Source organism: Cajanus cajan, chromosome 5, assembly GCF_000230855.2.
Source record: "Cajanus cajan strain Asha chromosome 5, NIPB_CcT2T_4, whole genome shotgun sequence".
In the NCBI taxonomy this organism is placed as follows: domain Eukaryota; kingdom Viridiplantae; phylum Streptophyta; class Magnoliopsida; order Fabales; family Fabaceae; genus Cajanus; species Cajanus cajan.
In genome coordinates, this window is record NC_138521.1 from 53,808,501 (window position 1) to 53,830,746 (window position 22,246).

A 22,246-nucleotide genomic window follows, 5' to 3' on the forward strand; every position below is an offset into this window, starting at 1 on the left:
TAATAAATCCACACATCCATTGATGTCCCAAATCTCATTCTTCATCAAATTTGGATTTTGGCTTATTAGAAGTAAAGATAAGAAGATGCAAATTCTTCACAAATAGTAAATCCTTTATTTTTCCCTTCCACAAGTGATAATTTTCTTCATTTAAAGAGATCATTTTCATATGTGCATGCTTTCATCATTCAAGCAAGCCAAACAACCCTTTAACCAAAGAGCTCTGATGTCACTCTAATAGGGAAAAATCCAACACAATAACAACTCTAAAAAATGAGCAATAATGCAACAAAAATTAAATCTCTCTTCTTGTAAGAATATTTTGCAAGGAGCCCCAATAAAATAGAGCAAAAAAATATAATTCAAACACCAAGGACACAAAGATTTTTAACATAAAAAACTTCTCAATGTAAGGGTAAAAAATCACGAGTTGTCCAGATCAAAGAAAAACTCCATTATGATCAACAAAGGGCATGAGAAAATCTTCAAAAGAATGCACCAAATAGTGCTTATAATCGGTCCAAATAAAAGTGAACACAATTTCTTACAATTGAGAAATAAGAAAATGAAAAATCTCAAAATAGAGTTTTTAATGCAAGATGTTTTTCTTCCACTATAAACTTCATTTTGACGGTCTAATTGTTGAATATGAAACGTCACATTGTATGAACCTACTATCCAAAAATCAATTTGGTCTAATGATGAACGACTTTTCAGTTACAATTTAACAAACATTACCAAATAGATATGTGACCTATAACTTTTTCTCTTCTTTTCTTTCTGTATTTTACTATTATTTTCTCAAATTGATTCATTCTCTCTTAACTCTAATCTAACCCTTCTTCACTTGATTAAATGAGACATGATGGACTTACACAATTTGAGTCTATTATCCACATGATAAGGGAGTCCAAAGTTTAACACTTCATGAGTTACTTAAGAGAGTTATCATTGAAAATATTGTTAAATTGTATAATAAGTTGTGAGAGAAGTTGAGAAGAGATATTTTTTATAAAAAAAAATAATCTTGTAGCCTAATATTCATTCATCATCATCATATATATTAAGTCCATTAGTTCTACACTCAACATTTACATGTTTATTGTTTTTGATCCAATAAACTTGAAGCAATGAGTTTTAACAGTTTTTACAGCAACTAGTAGTTTTCACCACTTTCAAAAGATATGCAACAATTGTCCTACCCCCAAATAAAAAAAATGGCTTAAGAGCAAACTTAAAGACACATGAATTGTGTTCTTTCTCTCCTTCCAAAATTGTTTTGTTATCTAAATGTTTCACTTCATATTCCTCATTGAGTTTTCTTGGTTTCGAAGGTAAGGAGCATCGAACTCAAGCCTATATCTTATTCGCGGAATTACAAATATTCAAACGCAGATGGGTAGGAATCAGATTCGTTGCCAACTAGTAATCCAAATCTACCACAGACAATTCATATTCAGTCTAATTTTTTTTTCTTTTAATTAAATATAATGCATTTTCATTCCTCCTTTATGACTAAACTAATTAATTGTTTTGTTAAAATAATGTTTTGCTAATAAAAATCAAATCTTGTAAACATACACTAGTTTTTAATTAACTTTGAGATACTATGTAATTCATGTTTATGAAAACAAATTGTAACTAAATAGTGTTGTTGTTATGCTGCGTCTCACTTTCCCCCAGCTACTTAATTTTCCCTCCTATATATAGAAACAAGAAATTAAGTCAACACTTAAAGATTTCTGGTCATATTGTCTTAACATTGGTACTTAAAACCACTCTATTATTTAGTTATATTTTGATTAAAAAATTGATAATTAAATAATATGATCCACAAAATTCTATCGTCATTCCCAACTTTCTTACTCATCACGTTCCCGTGTGAAGAGATTTATGCGTTCCTACGTGTGCATGATTAAAGTATTAAGCAAGTCGTCACTCTAACTGAGATAAGCTTATTATTCCATCCACTTTTGCCTCCTTATTGAGTCACTGCGTAACCTTTAAGAGAATCCAACAACAGCTAAAAGAAAAAGAGAATTTGACGTATTATTAAACAAAAATAAGTAAGGACAAAACTTGTAATTATTTTTATATGTTTTTGTTATTATTTTTCTATCAAAATTGAAGTTTATCTCATCGATAATTTATGAAACAAAATTTTGTCTTAGAAATCATCATATTAAAATCAAATTTTAATTCTAATAACAGAATAACACAAAACATTATCAAGTACAAAATAAAACATCAATATTTGAATGAAGGATAACTCGAAAAAACAACACTTAAGTTTGACATCTAAGTTTGATGACAAGTGTAAACACATGCTCAAATTAGGCTTTTTCTTTTGTCGTATAAATCCAACATCCTCCATCCAAATGAAAGGCATGGTGTAGGAATATACAAAAGGGGAATCATGACTAATTCCAACGCTAACCATTTGCACCTTGCATTTTTCTTTTCTATTCTAAATTAGTTGTCCCTTTTTCTTTAAGCTCAATAACTGGTCATCAATATGAGTTTTGCTACTATTACTAGATGTAGGCAAATCGATTCGATGCATATGGACCGTTAGCATATCTTCCTCCAGTCATGGACCATCACCTGAACACAAGCTGTTGTTTTCCTTTCACTCTCTTTTAGTTTTATTCCATCAATCTGTAGTAGCACCACTGGGGGAAAATACTGGTCATAACCAATTAAAGGTCACTTGAGTTAAGCATATGTGCCAATCTTTCACTATTTCTTGGTGTTGATGTAAAATTCATAAGATATACATATCATATATGCGTGTCCAACAAAATAAAGGTTTCTAGAATCAAAGGGAAGTTAAGAAAGGTATCGGAATTTTTTTTCATATTTTTATTTAGCATGAGGGACTAATCTTCAAAATTATTAACAGCTAACACAGAAAGAAATATATATCAACAAAATCATAGTAGAGCAGACAGATGCACCCTCTAGAAGACTTAAAATATCAATCTAAATTAGGGTATGTAATATCTATATATCACACCAATTTAATAAAAATTAACAAAAGCAAATCCAAAATACTTAAAATCTTTTTTTACCTTTTTTAATTTAGAAACCATTTATTATTCTCTAACTCTTATTATTAAATAAATATATTATTTTTTATTAATCAAGTTTATTAGTTAATTTTACCAACATTTTCAATTCAATTAATGTCTATTTAGATGCAAGTTATAAACTTTTTTGAGACATTCTCTGTTCCATTTTTCAGAAAAAAGAATATCTAAAAAATGCTCCTAAATTTATATATAAATACATTTTTAGTTAACTTATAAACTTTCAACTTTTGAATGGCTAATTTAGAACTTTATAAACTAATTTTATCATACACTATCCCTATGTTAACAAATATATACCATATTTAATGACCAATATCTTTAGACTGTTTTATTGAATAATTATTATAATAAAAAAAGTAACTCCTTAATCATGTCAGTTATTTATAATTTTATATCTTCTCCGGTATTATTTCGTTCCAAAGGGATCGAGGACATGTACAACAGTATCTGATCTTACTACTTTTTATAAGCAGCAAGAAGCTGTGGATCAGGATCACTCACTCAGATTACAACCGAAAGGAAAACGGAATAAAGGCTACGTATGCTTCACTTTGAGGTTGCCAAGAGAAGAGAACAGAAACCCAAAACCTTCACATTTTCTCACCGCTTTACTTCTTTCTCTTTGTGCTTTTCCTTAACCTTTACCTCTGTCAACTTAACATTCCCTCCCTTCTGCAATGGCCACCAAACACATAAAACTACCCCTTGAACACAACCAACAAGACCCAAACAAGTTCTATTACCACTTCATGTACAAAGCCACCCTTGTCCTCTTCTTCTTCTTCATAATTCCTCCGCTCTTCCCCTCACAAGCTCCCCAATTCATCAACCACTCCCTCCTCACCAGAAACTGGGAACTCCTCCACCTTCTCTTTGTCGGCATCGCTGTCTCCTATGGCCTCTTCAGCCGTCGAAACCACGACACAGACAAAGATAACAACAACAACAACAACTCCAAGTTCGACACTGCACAATCTCTTGTCTCAAGGTTCCTTCAAGTCTCTTCGTTTTTCGAGGATGACGTTGAAAGTGAAAGCCCAGTTGAGTGCGATGAAACAAAAGTCCAAACGTGGAACAACCAACACCATAGGAACCAACCCATGCTTGTGGTAGCACCACGCTTAGACCACTCTGATTTTGATCACCACAGCCCCGAGAAACCTTTGCTTTTACCTATTCGAAGCTTGAAGTCTCGTGTATCTGACGAGGATGATGATAATGTTGTTGATGTTCAATCTCTGAGCAGGTCCACAACCTCTAAGAGATTTTCAAGCAGTTTGAATAGGAAATCAAAAGTTGAAGATAAAAAGAAAGAGAACGTGGTGGTGCTTCCTTCTCCCATTCCATGGCGATCTCGATCAGGAAGAATGGAACCAAAACAAGAAGTTGATGATGCATCTAACATGATGCTTCCTTCAAAGGAGGAATCTCGCCCTGTGAAGTCTCAAACTTCATCACATGCTTCTTCTAAAACAAGTTCTTTGACTTCATCACCAAACCTTGCTCCTTTTTCATCAGAATCACTTGCAAAGAACGCAGAGGATCATTTAGTGAGGAAGAAGGGGTTTCACAAGTGTTGTCCACCACCACCTCCACCACCCCCACCAATGATGTTTCACAAATCAATTTCCACGAGGCCAAGGTATGGTGAAGCACCTTCCTTTGATAAGGAGCCGAAGCGAACCTTCACTATGTCAGTAGGAAAAAATAAAAAATTTCATGAAGAAAAACCATTCATGCAACGCACGTCGTTTAGAAGTGACAAGTTCATGGGGCATGCAAGCGTGCCTCTTGTGTCAGAGCCAGCTGAGAAAGAAAGTTTTCTTGACAAGGTACTTGTGGAGGAACTTGATGATGACGATACAGAAACTGAGGATGATGATGATGATGTTGGAGGAGGAAGAAAGATTATTCAGAACGAGGACCACGAGAAAGGTCCAGCTCTTAATGGTGTGAAAAGTTCAAAAAAAGATGAGGCTTCTTGCGGAACTCTTAGTGATGAAGGACCAGATGTGGATAAGAAGGCTGATGAATTCATCGCCAAGTTTAGAGAGCAAATAAGACTTCAGAGAATTGAGTCTATTAAGAGGAGTACAAGGAGTGCAAGAAACTCTTCAAGGTAATAAATAATGTTGAAGAACTGTTATACTATATTAGTTAAACGGGATGTAATTAAATTGTTATGGATGTTTCTTTCCACAGCTTAAGGTTGTAATTGGATTTCTGTCATCTTCCCCCCATAAATATGATGCTATAGATAGATATACCGATTTTACATGTGCTTAGCTAAAACTTCAATTTGTTGGAATTTTAAATTTCTTTTCAACTTTCTGCAATTGTTTTAAACGGGAAATTGAGATTTCAACACGGGTTTGGCCATTTGTCATTTGTACGAAGCTAAGAATCCTTGGTCATCATTTGCAACTTCCGGAGTCAGAAAAGGAATATTAACACATTAAGCGCACTTCACTGTTGATAAAATTTTATTACTGCCTCCACACCCGCGCGTGTGCGCGCGCATATATATATATATATATATATGAAAGAAAAATTATAATAATATCGATAAAATTTTTATTAAATATTAAAAAAAATTATAATCATATATATATATATATATATATATAACTCATATAGTTAATTCACCAATATTAAAAAAAGTTAATTTATTTAATTGTGATAAATTTATTTTATTTTTATATTTTTAAAAATTATTTTTATACTATTTTTTCCTCTTAATTAACACTTATTTCTCTTTTAATTAGATAGAATTTTCTCTCATAATTAATATTGTTTACTCTCCTAACTAATTAGAATACATGTCTTTTAAAAAGTTTATAATTAAAATATTTTATCAAATTAAAAGAATAAAGTTTAATTAAAGATATTTTAATATAAAAATAATTAACACATCAAATATTATGAATTATATCTTATGTAAATGAATAAAAAAATTGTTCTAAATTAAGTCTTATTAATAAGAACATGATATAAATTATACCTTTTCATAAATATACTGAAAAGATACTACTTGAAGCATTAGTCTAAGTCAGCTGATAGAGTTATCGATGGTTTGCTAAAACGATGCATTTTCGGGGTTAATTCTCTGGAATCTTGAGAACCATAAATGCAACATAAACAAACATATAACATTATAATCATATGAGAAATACTAGAATGATTATTAGAATACATAAAGATTGCCTAATTAATGTACAAAATGAATAATAGAATGTAACGACCATTCGGGGTAATACTCTAAAATCTTGAGAACCATAAATGCAGTACAAAGGAATATAACATTATAATCATATCAGAAATATTAGTAACATATTCTCTAATGCATTATTTTAAACACATTTTTAATTACTTAAAATTAATTTATTTAAAAACATTAAAAAAAAATGGTGGTTCTCACATTCTATTTAATGATTATCTCATGATTTATGATTTTTAAGGAATTTTAACCAATGAAAATAAATGTGTTAGATAATATGTTGTTAATACTTCTTTAATCATATATATTTATGATAATTAGGGTTAATGTAATTATGTTGGGATGATTCTTAAAAAATATCTTTAAATAATTCGAGATTTCAATACACCCAAACAAATTATATAAACCTCTTATAAAATTAACTATCAATCGGGGTAATACTCTGGAGTCTTGGGATTCAAATGCAGCATAAATGAATATAACATTATAATCATATGAGAAATGTTAGTAACATATCCTCTAACGTATTATTTTAAATACATTTTCTCTAATTGGTTAAAATTTATTTAAAAGCATACAAAAATAGTGGGTATTCGAGATTTCAATACACCCAAACAAAATATATAAACCTCATATACAATTAAAATGAGGCAGATTACACTCTTTAAACCGTAGTTAGGATTTTCTAGATATAGTTCTTTGTAGGAGACAAAAATCATAACAAGTTTTGTAGGTTTCATTTTTATTTGAGAGTCTCACTTGTAATTTTTTTTTCACCTTTCAACAAATTTTGATTAATAATAAAAAGTAGAGAATTTTTACGGTACCCTCAATTATTGAGGGATTTTGGTACTGTAGTTGATATATATGTACACATCACCATTTAAATGTCATATCATATCATCTTTTAAAAAAAATTAAAAAAACAAAATCTGCACAAAACGGAGTGAGGGTGGTTCCACACTGCAAAATCACGGTTCTCCACCATTTTTTGTCGCAGCTCAAGCAAATAGTCATGTGCTTGCAACTGTTTCCGTAGAGATTTGTGGTTAATCCACATTCAATACAACTCTCGACATCTCAACAGCACAAATCGGATAAACCACCGTTCACCGATTACAAGAAACAGAAAGGTTCTAGGTGCGGATACGATGAAATAAACAAAATCCAAACAATTTGAAACTAAAAATAATCACCCATAATCATTCACGGCAATATCAACCACAGTCCACAAATATTACAAAAAAAATTTAAAAAAAATTATAAAAAAAAGGCTTAATTACACTTTTGGTCCTCCTAATTTAGTGTAGGATTAATTTTGGTCCTCATAATTTGAATTGCTTAATTTTAGTCCATAAATTCAAATAATGGACAATTTTAGTCTCACAAACAATTTATCATCCAAAATTTAACAGACGTTAATGATATGGATTTTATGCTAAATAAACATTAATTATATATTATTTAATTAATGTTTATTTAGCATAAAATTCACATTATTAACGTCTGTTAAATTTTGGATGGTAAATTGTTTGTGGGACTAAAATTGCCCATTATTTAAATTTATGGACCAAAATTACTCCTGCACTAAATTAGGAGGACCAAAAGTGCAATTAAGCAAAAAAAAAAAACAAATAGCTCATCAAACTCATAAAAGATAGAGGGAGACCTGGAAAACAAAAACTTGAACTCTGGGAAGTGAAGTGAGCGTGAGAGAGATACCAGAAGAAAAAAAGGTGAAATTTCAGTAATAAAAACTTAAAAAGTTGACATGGAATTTAAATAATAATGTGTACATACACATTAGTTACCGTAGCAAAATCCCTCTTTTATTGAGGGTTCAGTAGTAATGCCGCCTAGAAAATACATAAGAAGTGTATGAAGAAAATGTTATTTTAGGACGCTGATCTAGCTAGTGACTCTTGCAGTAATATTTGATGCTCCAATTTTGTTGCAGCCAAGTCTCTTGTTTGGCCAAACATTTGATTTCCATGTGTAAATAACAGTGAATGACATAGCTTTGACTGGATAGATAACGAATGACGTAGCACTATAGTGGATGACATATTATGCGACTTGTGTGTGGATGGAAACCACAATGAATGAATAGATAAACAAATGGTTATTAAATAGGGTCGAGGTGACATAGCATAAATTGTGACTTTGAAAGTGTAGTGTTTGATTGAAAGTCTGAGATCATGATCATGAAAAAATGTGTGAGAGAGACCCATGAAATTGAAAAGTCTTGTTAAGGAGGTCAGATACTAAAAAGTTCACAAGTCATCATGTCTTGGGTTGGAATTTGTTCAACCCTTGAACTAAACTATCATGTAAACTTTAATCAAGTTGGAAAACTCAATAATTCAAATCCAAAATAAACCAATTTGGTTTGAATTGATTTTTGAAATTCAGCAAGCCGATGTAATTCAATACAAAAAAATAAAAATAAAAACAATATATTATGCCGTATATTATCCAATGTAGTCCAAAATATTGAATGAAAAAATCACTTAATTAATTGCATTCTAAAAGTTATGTAATAAATTTCACTCAACACATTTTTCGAATTATAAATACTATTGAGGTGGCAACTTCTTATTTTGGTCAATCTTGGATTTTTTAAGTTTTTATTTTGTGAACACCAAATCTTGTAGAGTCAATCAATGGAACATGAGCCTTGGAAACAGAAAACCTGTTATTCAAAACAATTGTTATTTGGGCCGATAATGACCCAAATTTCTTTAAATTAACGATTGTTGTGTAGACAATTGAACCCATTAGTGGTACTCTACATTGACCCGTAAAATAAGAAACGAATTGAATTTTCCATGGGAAACCCATCTTCATCCCGGGGACCACCCACCCCAAAACGCAGATTTTATTTTCTGGCAACAAACAAGTTATAATTTTGACGACTTATTCTAACCCTAAACTTAAAAAATAACTACCCCAAATCTTTAAAAGCAAACAAAGATCATTTCAACATTTATGAAAAAACTACATTTTCATGACTAAATAGTAAATCAACTTGAAAGGCGAAAAAAACAGTTGAGAAATAATAATTATTTTTATAAATAAAACTTATTTTTTAAAATAAAAAAAAGTTTGCTTGTAAATTTAAGCTATTGTCTTAAACATACATCTTATCTTACAAATTACAAGCAAATTTTTTTCTTTTAAAAACAGCTAAAAAATAGGATTATAAGTTTTCCTTAACATGCTATAAATATGTTGAGTTTCAAAAATTTGTTAATTTTTATGATAATTATCATAAAATTACGCTAATGATAGTTTTCTGATTGTTGTGCATAAAAATTAAACTCAATCAACAACAAATAATAATAATAATAATAATATAGTTTAATCTCTATATATACTATCGTTGTAAAACAAATTACTCTATAATACATACAAATTGTATTTAAATGACACCTGTACATAAACTATTTAGTAAACAATTATAATTTTTTTATATTATCATCTAATCAACTATTATATATAATAAATTCGTTTAATTTTAGTAATTAACTAATAAGCCATATTTCTGAATAATTGATACTGACAAATCCATTCCAATTAAACTCAAATAAAAATTTGAGTTCACATCAAAGAACCTACAAGAAACTAAAATATAATTGAATGTTAAGATTTAGAATGGCTCCATCAGTTGAGCGCTGTGTTCAACAGTTTCCCACTAGGGGACCCCAGAAAAAAGAGAATAGGAAATGAGATTCGAAAATATTTGTTTCAATGGGTGGATATGATCCAAATCAAGTGAAATAGGGTATGGGAATGAAACCTATATAATTTAATTAGATAAATGCACTTTACATAAAGTCTCTTGACATGGGAAAAACTGTTAAGTATTGGTACTAATAAATAACTGAAATTAACTCTCCTAACTAATATATAGGTCATACCCAAGAAAACAGAAGATAATGGGTCAAAGTGGTACAAAACATCGGAGACCCACCGAATCCCTTCTTCTAAAGACCATATCCTAGACCACAGCTCGCACGCTGTTACAATACGCCGTACAACAACACCCATAATAACAATTCACAATGACCAAAAGGCCCCCAACATCAGTGGTGGAAAGCATCAAACGGCCGGTGCGGGACGGGGGCCGCGGAAGCCCACGGGCCGATGGGCATGGGCCGAGGCGCCTGGGCCATGGGATGATGACGCGTGGCAGCATCGACGGCGGAGGAGGGAACCGCTACACGCTCGCAAGAAGGGCACATAGTGAGGGTGGTGGGTGGAGTCATTTGCATGTAGAACTGAGGGGAAAGTTTGAGTGCTCTTAGCTCCTGAACCTCCTTCTGCAACCTTCTATTTTCCTCCGTCAGATTCTCGCAGCACCTTTTCAACACCTCGCAGTCCACCTCTGTTTGCTTCAGCTTCGTCCTGAAATTAATCAAAATCACCATATAAGTCAACTTTATCATAAACCTAATTATGATTATTATTATTATTATTATTATTTCATGTCGTAAGTAACTAACCTTGCCCTTCTGTTTTGGAACCACACCTCCACTTGCCTTGGTCGAAGGCCTAGTTGCTTTGCCAGTGCCAACTTTTGCTTCTGCCAAATCATTAAATTAAATCAAATCACATTAGTAATTTTATTTTAGTACTAACATAAGAACATGGTATTAAGGTTGTTATTCGTTAACTTACGGGGTTGAGGGTGTTGTGTTCTTTGAAGCTTTCTTCGAGAATAGCCGATTGGTCTTTGGAGAGTCTGAGTTTTTTCCTTGAGGTTTCAGCGTCTTCTTCGTCGCTGATTCCTCGGGAACATGCGTGTTCTTCGCCGTTGGGTTCCCTCTCGCTTCGTTTTCCACTCACGCTCGAAACGGTGCTGTTTGGAGACGAAACTCCTGCTTCCTCCTCGCACTCTACGCTGGAAGGTAACCGATTCACGTCGATTCCGCGCAGGAACGACCGCGTTTCGCCTCTGCATGTTTCCGAGTTTCGATCTGAATGTTTAAAAAGACATGGTAAGTCAAATAAATTGTTGTTCTGAATCTGGTAAAAACTGTTTTGTGAAAAATGAAAAAGAAGACCCAGAAGGCTGGATCAGAGAGAAGGAGAAAATGAAAGAGGAATAGGTAATAAAAAGAGAAACTTGAACAGATCTGGAACAAAAGCACGCAACTTTTTGGAGGGGAAAAAATTGAGTACATACCCGAAGAAGCGAAAGCTTCATTCCAAGAGGGTTTGTGAGGATTGCAAGCAGAAGGAGAAGAGGAGTGAGTAGAGGAGGACATGAGAGTGAGATGTTGAGGATTTGGGGTATTGAGGGGAAAGTTGAGGCTTAGACTCAAACCCAAATCTTCCTTTTGAACCATCATCTCTAGTCTTTATAAAAATTAGCCTTTGAAGAAGTTACGAGTTTTTTAGGGTATTGGGTAGGAAGGATTTTTAGGAGAGTGAGGTTCTCACAGGGTGAGTTATGGAGTGCTAGGGGGGGCCGTGTGAGTGGAGATTATATAGAAAGGAAAGAGAATGGGTGTGTAAGTTCAATGATGACTTTATGTCAGCAAAGCCAGTTATCTCAATCATGACATTTGCCCCCAAATAATACAACCCTGCTTTCTCTCTCTTCCCTCACTTCTTCTTACCTTTGACCATTTGGTAAATAAACACCACTTTATAACTTTACTTTCTCACTTCTTTTTTTGGATAACTTTCACGCCATGTTTGCACCTACCAATTCCATTGACCGCTCAATAATATACAATTATCAACGCATTAGGATGCTATTTACTGTGATCCGGTAGTGGAACACAACTAGGAACGGGCAAATTGAAAACGATGTCGTCTTCGAAGGCGTTTGTTAATTTCACACTCATGAACCATCAGCCAAACGAAGATGACTTGTGAAAGGCATTCTGATAAGACGATAACTATATACATCACATCATTGTTCATGTCACGTTTTTTTAGCTGACGAGACTCGGTTTTCCTATTCTAAAGTTTCGTTACGAGGCTGATAAGACTAGTTATTGTTCAATTAAAAATATATAAGTTTAAGTTTTTATTTACATAAAATTAATACTATTATTAAGGAATCTCTCGATCTTCCTGAAAGTACACATGATTATAATAGGGAAGTTTAAGGTTAAGAAACCAAATACAAAAACCTTGTATTTAATTTTGTATAGTCCATAATTGAAGGAAAAAATGTAGCTAGTAGTAGTACTGTACTATGGTTTGAGTGGAACATGTAAAACCCAAAATAAATGCAGCTAGCTTTAGGTACCATAGGGTGTCTGGTGGCAAATCGCAAGAAATCTTGAGCATTTAACTTGTGGGCCAGGTCGCACCTGAAGATTTGCCCCAGGGGTGAATGAGTTCCCTACATCAACGGCTGAGGTCAAATGATGAGCATGATCCATCAAAATCAGCACAGCCAATGGTCATGATTGGAACCAAACAGATAACCTTTTCATTTTATTTGGCATGTCCCTGAGTGGGACCCCACTATCCCTTATCCTACGCGACACACAAATCTCCACCCATGCGATCGCCACGAGGGTCTTCCCCCCAGCCAACAACGTCGCTTTCTCCAACTTTTTCTTTTCTTCTACCCTTCCGTTACAAAAAATAAAAGAAAAGAAAAAAAAAAAACACGCACACACACACACAACTTCGTTCTTTTCTTCCTCGTGTCCTGAGAAGACGAGTCGCGCGTGGGAGGAAAACGGAGTTTGCTTTACCACGCGTGTTTTCGCTCACGGTTATTAACAGTGTCCGTCAATAATTGTTGTCTTGGTTAGGTAAATCGAAGATTTTGCTTTTTTTTTAAAAAAAATTTTCTTTTATATGATTGAGTTAAGGAATTGAAGAGACTAGAGAGGTGAGAGTAAGAGGGGGACAAGTGCGATTGGTGTTCACGTGGTGCGGAAATGAAGAAAGCGTGGAAGAAAAACCTGCCCCAACTCACAATCACATGAACCAACATGCCTCTGCAGGACACGTGCTCCAACACCTCCTTACGTCTCTTCACACGTGGGTCCTTCTTTTTAACCATTTTTTGGATTAAATAAATGTCTTTAACATCTTTTAAATATCAAAGATATTTACTGATTTATCAGTTTATTAATTAAGAACATTCTATAACACTTCATTTCCACTTGTGTTTAGTTGTGAGGTGGAAAATAAGTAAAAACAAAAATAGGATAAAAAACTAAAAAATAATTTAAAATAAAAAAAGTAAAAATAAGTGAAAAATAAGATAGAAATGAATTTGTATGATTTAAGAAAAATAGATAAGAAATAAATAAAAAAATGATATAATTAAAATTAGAGATATTAAAATCACACGGTTGTTAAACTTAGGAAAAAAATATATTTAAATCAAAATAATATTATAAAATTATTTGATTTAAATGTATGGAGAAGAAAAAAATTATAATAGTGTTTACGGTGGAATTAACCATCAAATCCTGGGTTCTTTTTATTTAGACTAGCATATGAACGTATTTCAATTTAGGTGCTTTACTGTGTTATCGTGTTACCGCGAATGGAGAGTAGGATGAAAAAGTCTTAGCAACTACTTGTTTCAAAATGTTCTTCGATTAAAACAAACAAGCAATGTTCCCGCATGCAAATAACAATATGAATAGAATGAACAACGTATAATTTGCAATACAAATCATGTTCAAATTACATAATGTTCAAGCATTACAAGATTAAAGTCTATAACTACGTAATTAAAAGGAGAGAAGAGAAAAGAAAGACTACACTAATCCTACTCCTAAAAAGAGAAAAGACAAGTGGCCGAGAAGTAATCATACCCAAAGATCATACCCAAAGATGATTCCTTTCTCCGGTGCTCCTTTGCTTTCTTCTACCTTTCTTTGGCTAAATTAACGTCCATGGCTTCTTCCGCTGCTTCCACTTCTGCCGCCGTAGCTTCAACGGTGTCCCCTACTACTGGGTCATCCCCAGTTTTGTCCACAACAATGGCTTCTGCTGCTACAACCACCACCACTGTTGCAGCCACTTCTACTCAGGGAGGGGCGTTGCTGATGACTAACGCCCCAGTGCATACCATCCCCGAAGGCAAAGAGACCTTCGTACCTATCCCTGGCATGGAAGAAGCCAGTCTCAAGATTTACAATTCTCAGGTACCTCTTCCCTTCTCTCTTGAGAATGGTAATATTCATGCTTTTTTAGGACCATTCATGGGTCAAAACAAGAAAAAATTTGGTAACACTATGCTTCCAGAGGATTCTTCTGCTTTGCCCTTCATCTACTCGCCCTCTATATACCTTTCTTTATTTAAAGATACCACTAAGATTTTTTGAGCATTTCCCCCTACCAAGGATAGACATCTTCAATGGTTATTACGCGTGGAAGATGCCATGAGTTAGTCTTGGGTCGAGACGGGGATTTCAGAATTCATTCAGCTTGCAAAGTTTGACCTACATCTCTTCGAGCCCCAAATGTTGCTTTCCGCACTTTTCTTCTGGAACAGGGAGACAAGAGCTTTCGAGTTTCCTTGTGGATTTGTTTGCCCTACTTTGTTAGATATTGCTGCTATCACTGGCTTGTCCCCATTAGGAGATAGGTTTTACCCTGATATTTTCGACGATGAAATTTCGATCAAGGACCTTTCGATTTCTTGGGATAAGAAAACCTATTTAGCTTTCATAAACGCACATATGGGACAACCTGGGTCTTCCATTTCACCTTCTGAACATATTGCTTTTTTATTATACTGGTTATCTGCTTGTGTTTTCTGCACGCCTTCTCTTCAAGTACCAAAGTACTATTATACTCTTGCGCAATCCTTACACTTAAAGAAGAACATTTGTTTAAGTAAACTGCTATTGGCTTCTCTTTACACTTGCCTTGATGAAGCTTCTGAGAGTCTATTTCGCGAATCCGGCCCTCGAAATCTTTCTGGTCCACTTTGGTTACTTCAACTACGGCTCAATGCCATCTTCGAAAAAAAACTTTCCCTTTCTTCGATCTTTAACTCTTCTTGCGAACTCGAAGGGGCTCGACTGACAACTTTAACCCCTCGAAAGCGCTCTGTAAATATTTTTGGAATCTACATAGAGACTATCCTTAACTTCACGGAATTCAGTGAAGACTTGGCTCCGTTTATTCGACCTTCCTTGATAGGTCCTCCTTGGCTTCGACAGAACAACCAAGTGGGGGATATTGCTTCAGATATGATCAAGACTTGGTTTGGCTTTTTATCATGGGATCTCCTTTTTTCTGGTATGAGGCAAAGAGATGTTCGAGTTTACCCTTACCACCCTCAACTCTTTGCCCGACAATTTGGATTGTGCCAGATGAAACCTCTTCCCCTTCGTCGAAAAGAAGGCATAGACGCTGACATCTGCGTCGAATCTGGGAACTATGAAGAGGTTTTACAATTCATTTTGCGTCCTGACAAGAAACTTACACTTACCCCTTGCAACTTCTCACCTTCTTTCTTAGTTTCTAGATGTTACCTTCGTTGGTGGTGTCAGTACTGTACTGATAAGCTTATCTCTTTCGATATCTTTTTGAAGAAGCTGATCAACTCTCCTCTCTCTTGTTCGCAGGGGCCTAAACAACCAGGTACTTTCAAGAATCAACTTATCATTTATCAATTTGAACAATTTTTTAAGGTTTGTTATCGACCTGATAATGTACACCGCACCATCTTTGACGCTTCTGTGTCCTTATCAAAAATGGTACAACGGAACATACGCTCGAAAAAGGTAATAAACTCTCTCGGTAAAACTAATTTTTAAAAATTTTGTCCAAAGTATATACCTCCTCTTCCAAATGCCCTTTTTGGCCTGGTTAAACATGTATCTCATCCTCCTTGGGTGAAAACACTCGACCCGTTTTACCTTGAACGCAAAGAAATTCCCGTAAAGCGTAAAGTTACCTACGCGCGATGTTCCGTGTACGATTTTCCTCGAAACAAGTGGTGGCCATTATGTTGGGTCAATAACATTAACCCTCCTCCTGGTAAATATTTCTCATTTACTTGTTTTTCGAGTATACCTCGAACCTGTCTCACTTCTTTGGTCCAACCTTGTAGCTGCTATCCCTCAACGTGTTCCTCGACATCCTGATCCAACTCCCGATTGGGAGAGTGATGAAAATGAAGGTGTTTCGAAGAAAGGTCGAAAAAGAAAAACCGCTGCTGACAAGGTTTCTTTGCGTTCGAAGGTACGGCTTGTCTCGATTGCAACCTTTCTCCATTAATATTCTATTCTATCTCACTCTTTTTGAGCTTCAACTTCACAGAGTATCGAAACCTCACAGAAACAAGAAACCTCGAAAAAGCCAAGAGTGGATTCGGACAGTACCAAAACTGTAAGTAATTTAATTCGAACATCAAGGTTATTCTCATGCTCATATTTCATAATCAATTACTTATCTTTCAATTTTTTTTCAATTCAGGTCTCGACCACAAAAAAGCAGGACAAGGGAAAAGCGAAGATGGTCTTACCTCTTCCCAAGAAATCCCATCAACCTTCTGGCGGGAAGCTACTCAGCGACGCCATGAAATCTGTTCTAAAGGTATTTCGATTTTTACTTTCATTTACTTTGTATTTTTGATTTATCTAACATTACCTCAATAGGATATCGAGATTATCCCCTTGGACTCCTCTCAAGATATGTCTCGAGAGATACAGAAAAACGTACCTCTTGTCACTGAAGTAACTCAACAGGTTCATGTTCTCATACCTTTCGACTTCAAATTTTCTGGTGTTTTAACTTAATCTTTTAACTTACCCTTTCATTTCATCAGTTTCCTACCTCCCCAGTGGATGTTGAACATTGGCCTCAGTTATGGCTTCGATAGAGGTTCCTCTTCAGGCTGAAGAGGATAGGGTTTTCCAGCCAGAGCCTTTGACTCATGTGGAGACGCAACCAGACTCTGCTCAAGGTGAACCCTCTTTTGAATTACGACCTCCCCTGAGTCCACACAAGGGTATATTTCTTTCGACTTTACTTTTTGATATGATAACTTGTTAATGAAGATTTCTTATGTATTTCTCCTTGTGTAGGTTCTACTGAGTCTCCAAGACCTTTTACCACTTCTCCTTCGACCCAAGGAGGTGCTACTTCTTCTGTCCAGGGCTTCTCTTCCATTCCTTCTCCAGATTTGGATTTGATGAGTTTCTTCAACGACGAGGATGAAGATATAAATAGTATCTTCGAGGTCTTGGACAACTGGACTAGTGGCCCTTCTGGGTCAGAAAAAGAAAAATTGCCCACTATTGAACCAGCTTATGAAGTACCTTCTTACCAACCCTTGCTCGAATCGTTTCGATTGAAGGCATATGTCGAAGATCTCGATCAAGCCTTCCTTATCCCTGAATTTAAAACATAAGTTCAACAAATGCTTGATGACCTGCTGAGCTATTCTGACCTTCCTTCTAACATTTCTTTGGAGCTTCAATCTTTTATCAAGCCTTTTAGTCGTGCATGGGAACTTCGAACTCAATGGTCTACTGCATATCAAGAAGTAGCCCAAATTGAGGTCGAGACTGAAGGAGATCGTGCTAAGCTCGAACAACTCCGAGATGAATTGATTTTCATCAAGAAATCAACAGAAGACATGATCTCTTCTTTGCAGGCTTTGCAAAAGGAGGAGGCTGATATCGAGCACGCGATCGAAGCTTTAAAGCACGAGCTTGATAGAACTCGCTCGAAGAAGGACGGTGTGAAGGTTAAGAGTCAAGAAATCAAGCAACATCAATCAGGGCTTAAGGAAGAAGGCAGAGCTATTTCTTCTCGACTAGCCAAGACTTTGGAGCAGAAGAAACACTTAGAATCTCAATGTGCATCTCGCAAGAAAAATTTGGACGAAGCTTATAAAGCTTTCGAGGACTTCAAGAAGCAATTCTTGTAATAATTTGTTCTTCTTTTCTGTCTTTCAGCCTTTTAATTTATCTTCGCCTCATGTTGAACAATTATTCCTCTACTCTCTTATGGAAATGTTTTAGGTATTTCCCATTTATGACTTTGCTTGCACTTGAATTATTTATCTCCTTAATTACGTATGCGTTCTTTGAATATACTTGCTCGACTAAAAAAGGACCTTCCCAATTATATGACCACTTCCCCAAATATCGAGATTTTTGATCCATGGGAAGTATAACTTTTAATACCAATTCCCCAACTCGAAAACGTTGCATTTTTACTTTCTTATTATAGGTTTTCTCAACTCTTTCTTTCTGTTGAACAAGATTCTGTAAGGCCATTAACCTTTCTTCCTCTAAAGAAATCAACTCATCATACATTAAATTCCAATAATCTTCAACAGGTAATTCGTTTTGTTTTTGTATGTGAATTGATTGTAAATTAATATCAACAGGAAGAATAGCCTCATGTCCATATACCAACTTATACGGAGTAGTTTTCGTGGCATCTCGAGGTGAATTCCTGTAAGCCCATAGTATTTGAACCAGCGTTTCGTGCCAGCTTCGAGGTTTATTGGAAATATGCTTTTTGATTAAACCAATCACTACTTTGTTAGCAACCTCTACTTGCCCATTTGCTTGTGCATAATATGGTGTAGTGGCTATTAGCTTGATTCCTCTCGATTCTGCGTATTGAGCAAATTTTCGACCTGTAAAGACTGTGCCTTGATCTGTAGTAATTGTTTGGGGAATCCCAAATCTTGTAATGATGTGATCTTCGACAAAATCAATTATGTCTTTTTGCTCGACTTCTTTTAAAGGGATAGCCTTTACCCATTTTGTGAAGTAGTCTATGGCGACTAGTATATACTTGTGGTTCTTTGAGGAAGGTGGGTGTATTTGGCCAATCAAATCCATTGCCCATCCTCGAAATGGCCAAGGCTTGATAATCGAGTGCAACTCACTGGCCGACACTCTCTGTATCGGTCCATGTTTCTGACACTCTTCACAACTTCTTGCGAATTCGATACAGTCCTTGATCATAGTTGGCCAATACAAACCTTTTCTTGATAATACCCACTTCATTTTCTTTCCAGCTTGATGTGCTCCACAAATACCTTCATGTATTTCTGCCATTGCTATGTAGATCTCATCTTTCCCCAAACATTTGAATAAAACTCCGTCGAAACCCTTTTTATACAATTCATTGTTCAGTAAAAGATAACTAAGGGCTTGGAGTTTAATCTTCCTTTCTACCTTTAGGTTGGGATTTCGCAAGTATTCGATCAATTCGCTTCTCCAATCTTGCTGACTCACTGAACTAACATTTATAATTTCTCGGTGCTCCACCAATTCATTTTCTGTGTGGATTAAATACTCAAGACATTATTCACTTACTTTATACCCTGAGGCTGTTTGAGCCAACCTATTTGCAATGATATTTGAGCCTCGAGGAATATGTTGTAATTCGACTTCATCAAAAGTGTTAAGTAATTGCACGACTCGATCCTTTAATTCAATTAACCTCTCATTTAAGCACTTGTATTCTTGTGTTAATTGTTTGACAACTAATTGTGAATCCCCTCGAATCAACACATTTCGAGCACCCAACTCCATTAATATTTCGAGTCCAGCTATCAACGCTTGATACTCAGTTTCGTTGTTCGAATACTTTTTGTTCATTTTAAGTGACACTTTTGTCGGCAATCCCTGAGGGTTTAGGATTAAAAGACCTATTCCAGCGCCTGACTCATGTTTCGATCCGTCAAAATATAATTGCCATGGTTTCGTGGTTAAGTTTAAAATCTCTTTTGACTCATTCGAGTGATCAGCGAGAAAATCTGCGAGTACTTGACCTTTAACTGCTTTTAGTGGTTCAAAAGTAAGTGAATATTCAGTTAATGCAAGTGCCTATTTACCAACTCGAGAATGTAAAACAGGTTTACACAACATATACTTAATCACATTACTTCGACAAAATATTACAACATCACGAGTCTTAATGTAATACTTCAACTTTGTACAAGCAATATATAAACTTAAACACAATTTCTCTAAAGGAGAATATCTAATTTCTGCTCCTACTAACATTCGACTTAGATAATAGATGACTCTCTCGATGCCATTTTCATCTTCTTGCGCCAGCATGCCCGCAATAGTCGAATCACTAGTTGAAATGTACAACTTCAGTTGCTTCCCTTCAGAGATTGGTGCGAGTACTGGAGGATGAGCCAAGTACTCTTTGATGTTATCGAATGCTTTCTGGTGATCTTTATCCCATCGAAATTCTTGTTCCATTTTTAAACGTAAAAGAGGAGAAAAGATTTTAGTTTTACCAGACAAGTTCGATATGAATCTTCGCAAAAAGTTCACTTTACCTAGGAGAGATTGAAGTTCCTTTTTGTTCGATGGAGGTTTAGTCTCCATAATAGCCTTTGTTTTGTTTCGATCCACTTCAATTCCTTTCTGGTGTATGACAAACCCCAGAAACTCTCCTGCTGTAACACCAAAAGCACATTTTAGTGGATTCATTTTCAAACCATGTTTTCTCATTCTCTCGAACGATAATTTTAAATGGCTTAGATGATCCTCTTTTCATTTCGACCCAACAATTATATCATCAATATATACTTGTACAAACTTACCAATTAGATCATGAAATATTAAATTCATTGCCCTCTGATAAGTAGCACCAGCATTTTTTAATCCAAATGGCATCATCACCCATTCATAGACGCCTAAGGCACCTGGACATCGAAAAGCAGTTTTCGACACATCGTTAGCTGCAATATAAATTTGGTTATACCCAGAATAACCATCAAGCAAACTCATAATTTCATTACCTGCAGCGGCGTCTATCATGTTTTCAGCAATAGGCATAGGATATTCATCCTTGGGCGTTGCTTTGTTGAGATCTCGAAAATTAATGCATACTCTGAGTTTTCCATTCTTTTTGGTCACAGGCACAATATTCGAGACCCACTCAACATATCTTGAAGTTCTAATAAACTTCGCTTTTAGCAGTCTTTCAATTTCTTCTTTAATTTTCTCGACTACTTCAGGGGCAAATCTTCGAGGGTTTTGCTTAACAGGTCTCTTTCCAGGAACTGTGGGTAACCTATGTTCCACCAATTCTCGATCTAATCCTGGCATTTCCTCGTAATCCCATGCGAAGCAATCTTTATGCTCTTGTAAAACTCGAAGCAATTCCTCCTTTAGATTTCCTTGCAAGAACTTGCTCACGTAGGTTACTCTTCTAGCCTCACCCGTTCCTAAGTTTACCTCTTCAAGTGGATCCTGAGATTCTAACTTATATTCCTCTTTCTCCGTTCTTTCGAATCCTAACGGTGAGTCGTCGAAGATACAATCCAACTTGGGATCTAGCTCTTGCTCTTGGTTTTCTGTTGTTTTTTTCGACCGCGTGGCCTTTTCCGTTCCCTCGTTCTTCTTCTTTGCTCGAGACATCTTGGTCTCCTTGATTTCCTTTTTTTTTGTTTTCTTTTTTGTTGGAAACTCCCTGGTCTCCTTGATTTTCTATTTTTTGTTTTTCATCGGCCCATGTGGCCGTACTGTTTTTATCAACTTCCTTCAAAAATGCTTTTTCACTTTGCACTTCTTCGGCCATATTGGCCGTTCGATCGGCTACGTAAGCCGATATTCGAGCTAAAAAGCTCGAGTAAGGATCTTTATCCTTCATTCTTCAAGTGGAGCCGAATCCTTCTCGGCTCGAATCACAAAACCTCTCCTTACATCCCAGCAAAACATCTTCTTAATGCCTTCTTCTTCATCCATCATTCTAGAATTGTAAGCATCGAAAGGTTTAGTTTTCGCAAACGCTGTCAGTTGTTGGTCCGCGAAATACATCCCAACTTCATAGGTTTTCTGATCAGCTTCAAGCATCTCTAACCCTTCATCATCATTCCAAAAAAATATCTTTTGGTGTACAGTGGATGGAACAGCTCCTACTCCATGAATCCATTCTCGACCTAGCAGGACGTTAAAGTTTGCCTTAGATGGCGTTACTATGAACATTGTAGTCCTCCTCACAC

At 35.3% G+C, this 22,246-nt stretch overlaps 2 protein-coding genes across 2 annotated transcripts; one reads left to right on the plus strand and one right to left on the minus strand.

Annotated features, from left to right (window-relative positions):
• The first annotated feature begins 3,529 nt into the window (after positions 1–3,529).
• Positions 3,530–5,367, plus strand: LOC109808556 (hydroxyproline-rich glycoprotein family protein). Its single transcript, XM_020371597.3, has one exon. It carries the CDS (start codon positions 3,770–3,772, stop codon positions 5,213–5,215), a length of 1,446 nt encoding a protein of 481 aa, XP_020227186.2. The 5' UTR covers positions 3,530–3,769; the 3' UTR covers positions 5,216–5,367.
• Positions 5,368–10,096: 4,729 nt separating this feature from the next.
• On the minus strand, positions 10,097–11,866 carry LOC109808717 (homeobox-leucine zipper protein HAT4). Its single transcript, XM_020371829.3, has 4 exons — positions 11,498–11,866; positions 10,990–11,288; positions 10,815–10,894; positions 10,097–10,716 (listed from the first exon to the last, which is right to left on the minus strand). Exons 1-4 carry the CDS (start codon positions 11,661–11,663, stop codon positions 10,395–10,397), a joined length of 867 nt encoding a protein of 288 aa, XP_020227418.1. The 5' UTR covers positions 11,664–11,866; the 3' UTR covers positions 10,097–10,394.
• Between the last annotated feature and the right edge of the window lie 10,380 nt (positions 11,867–22,246).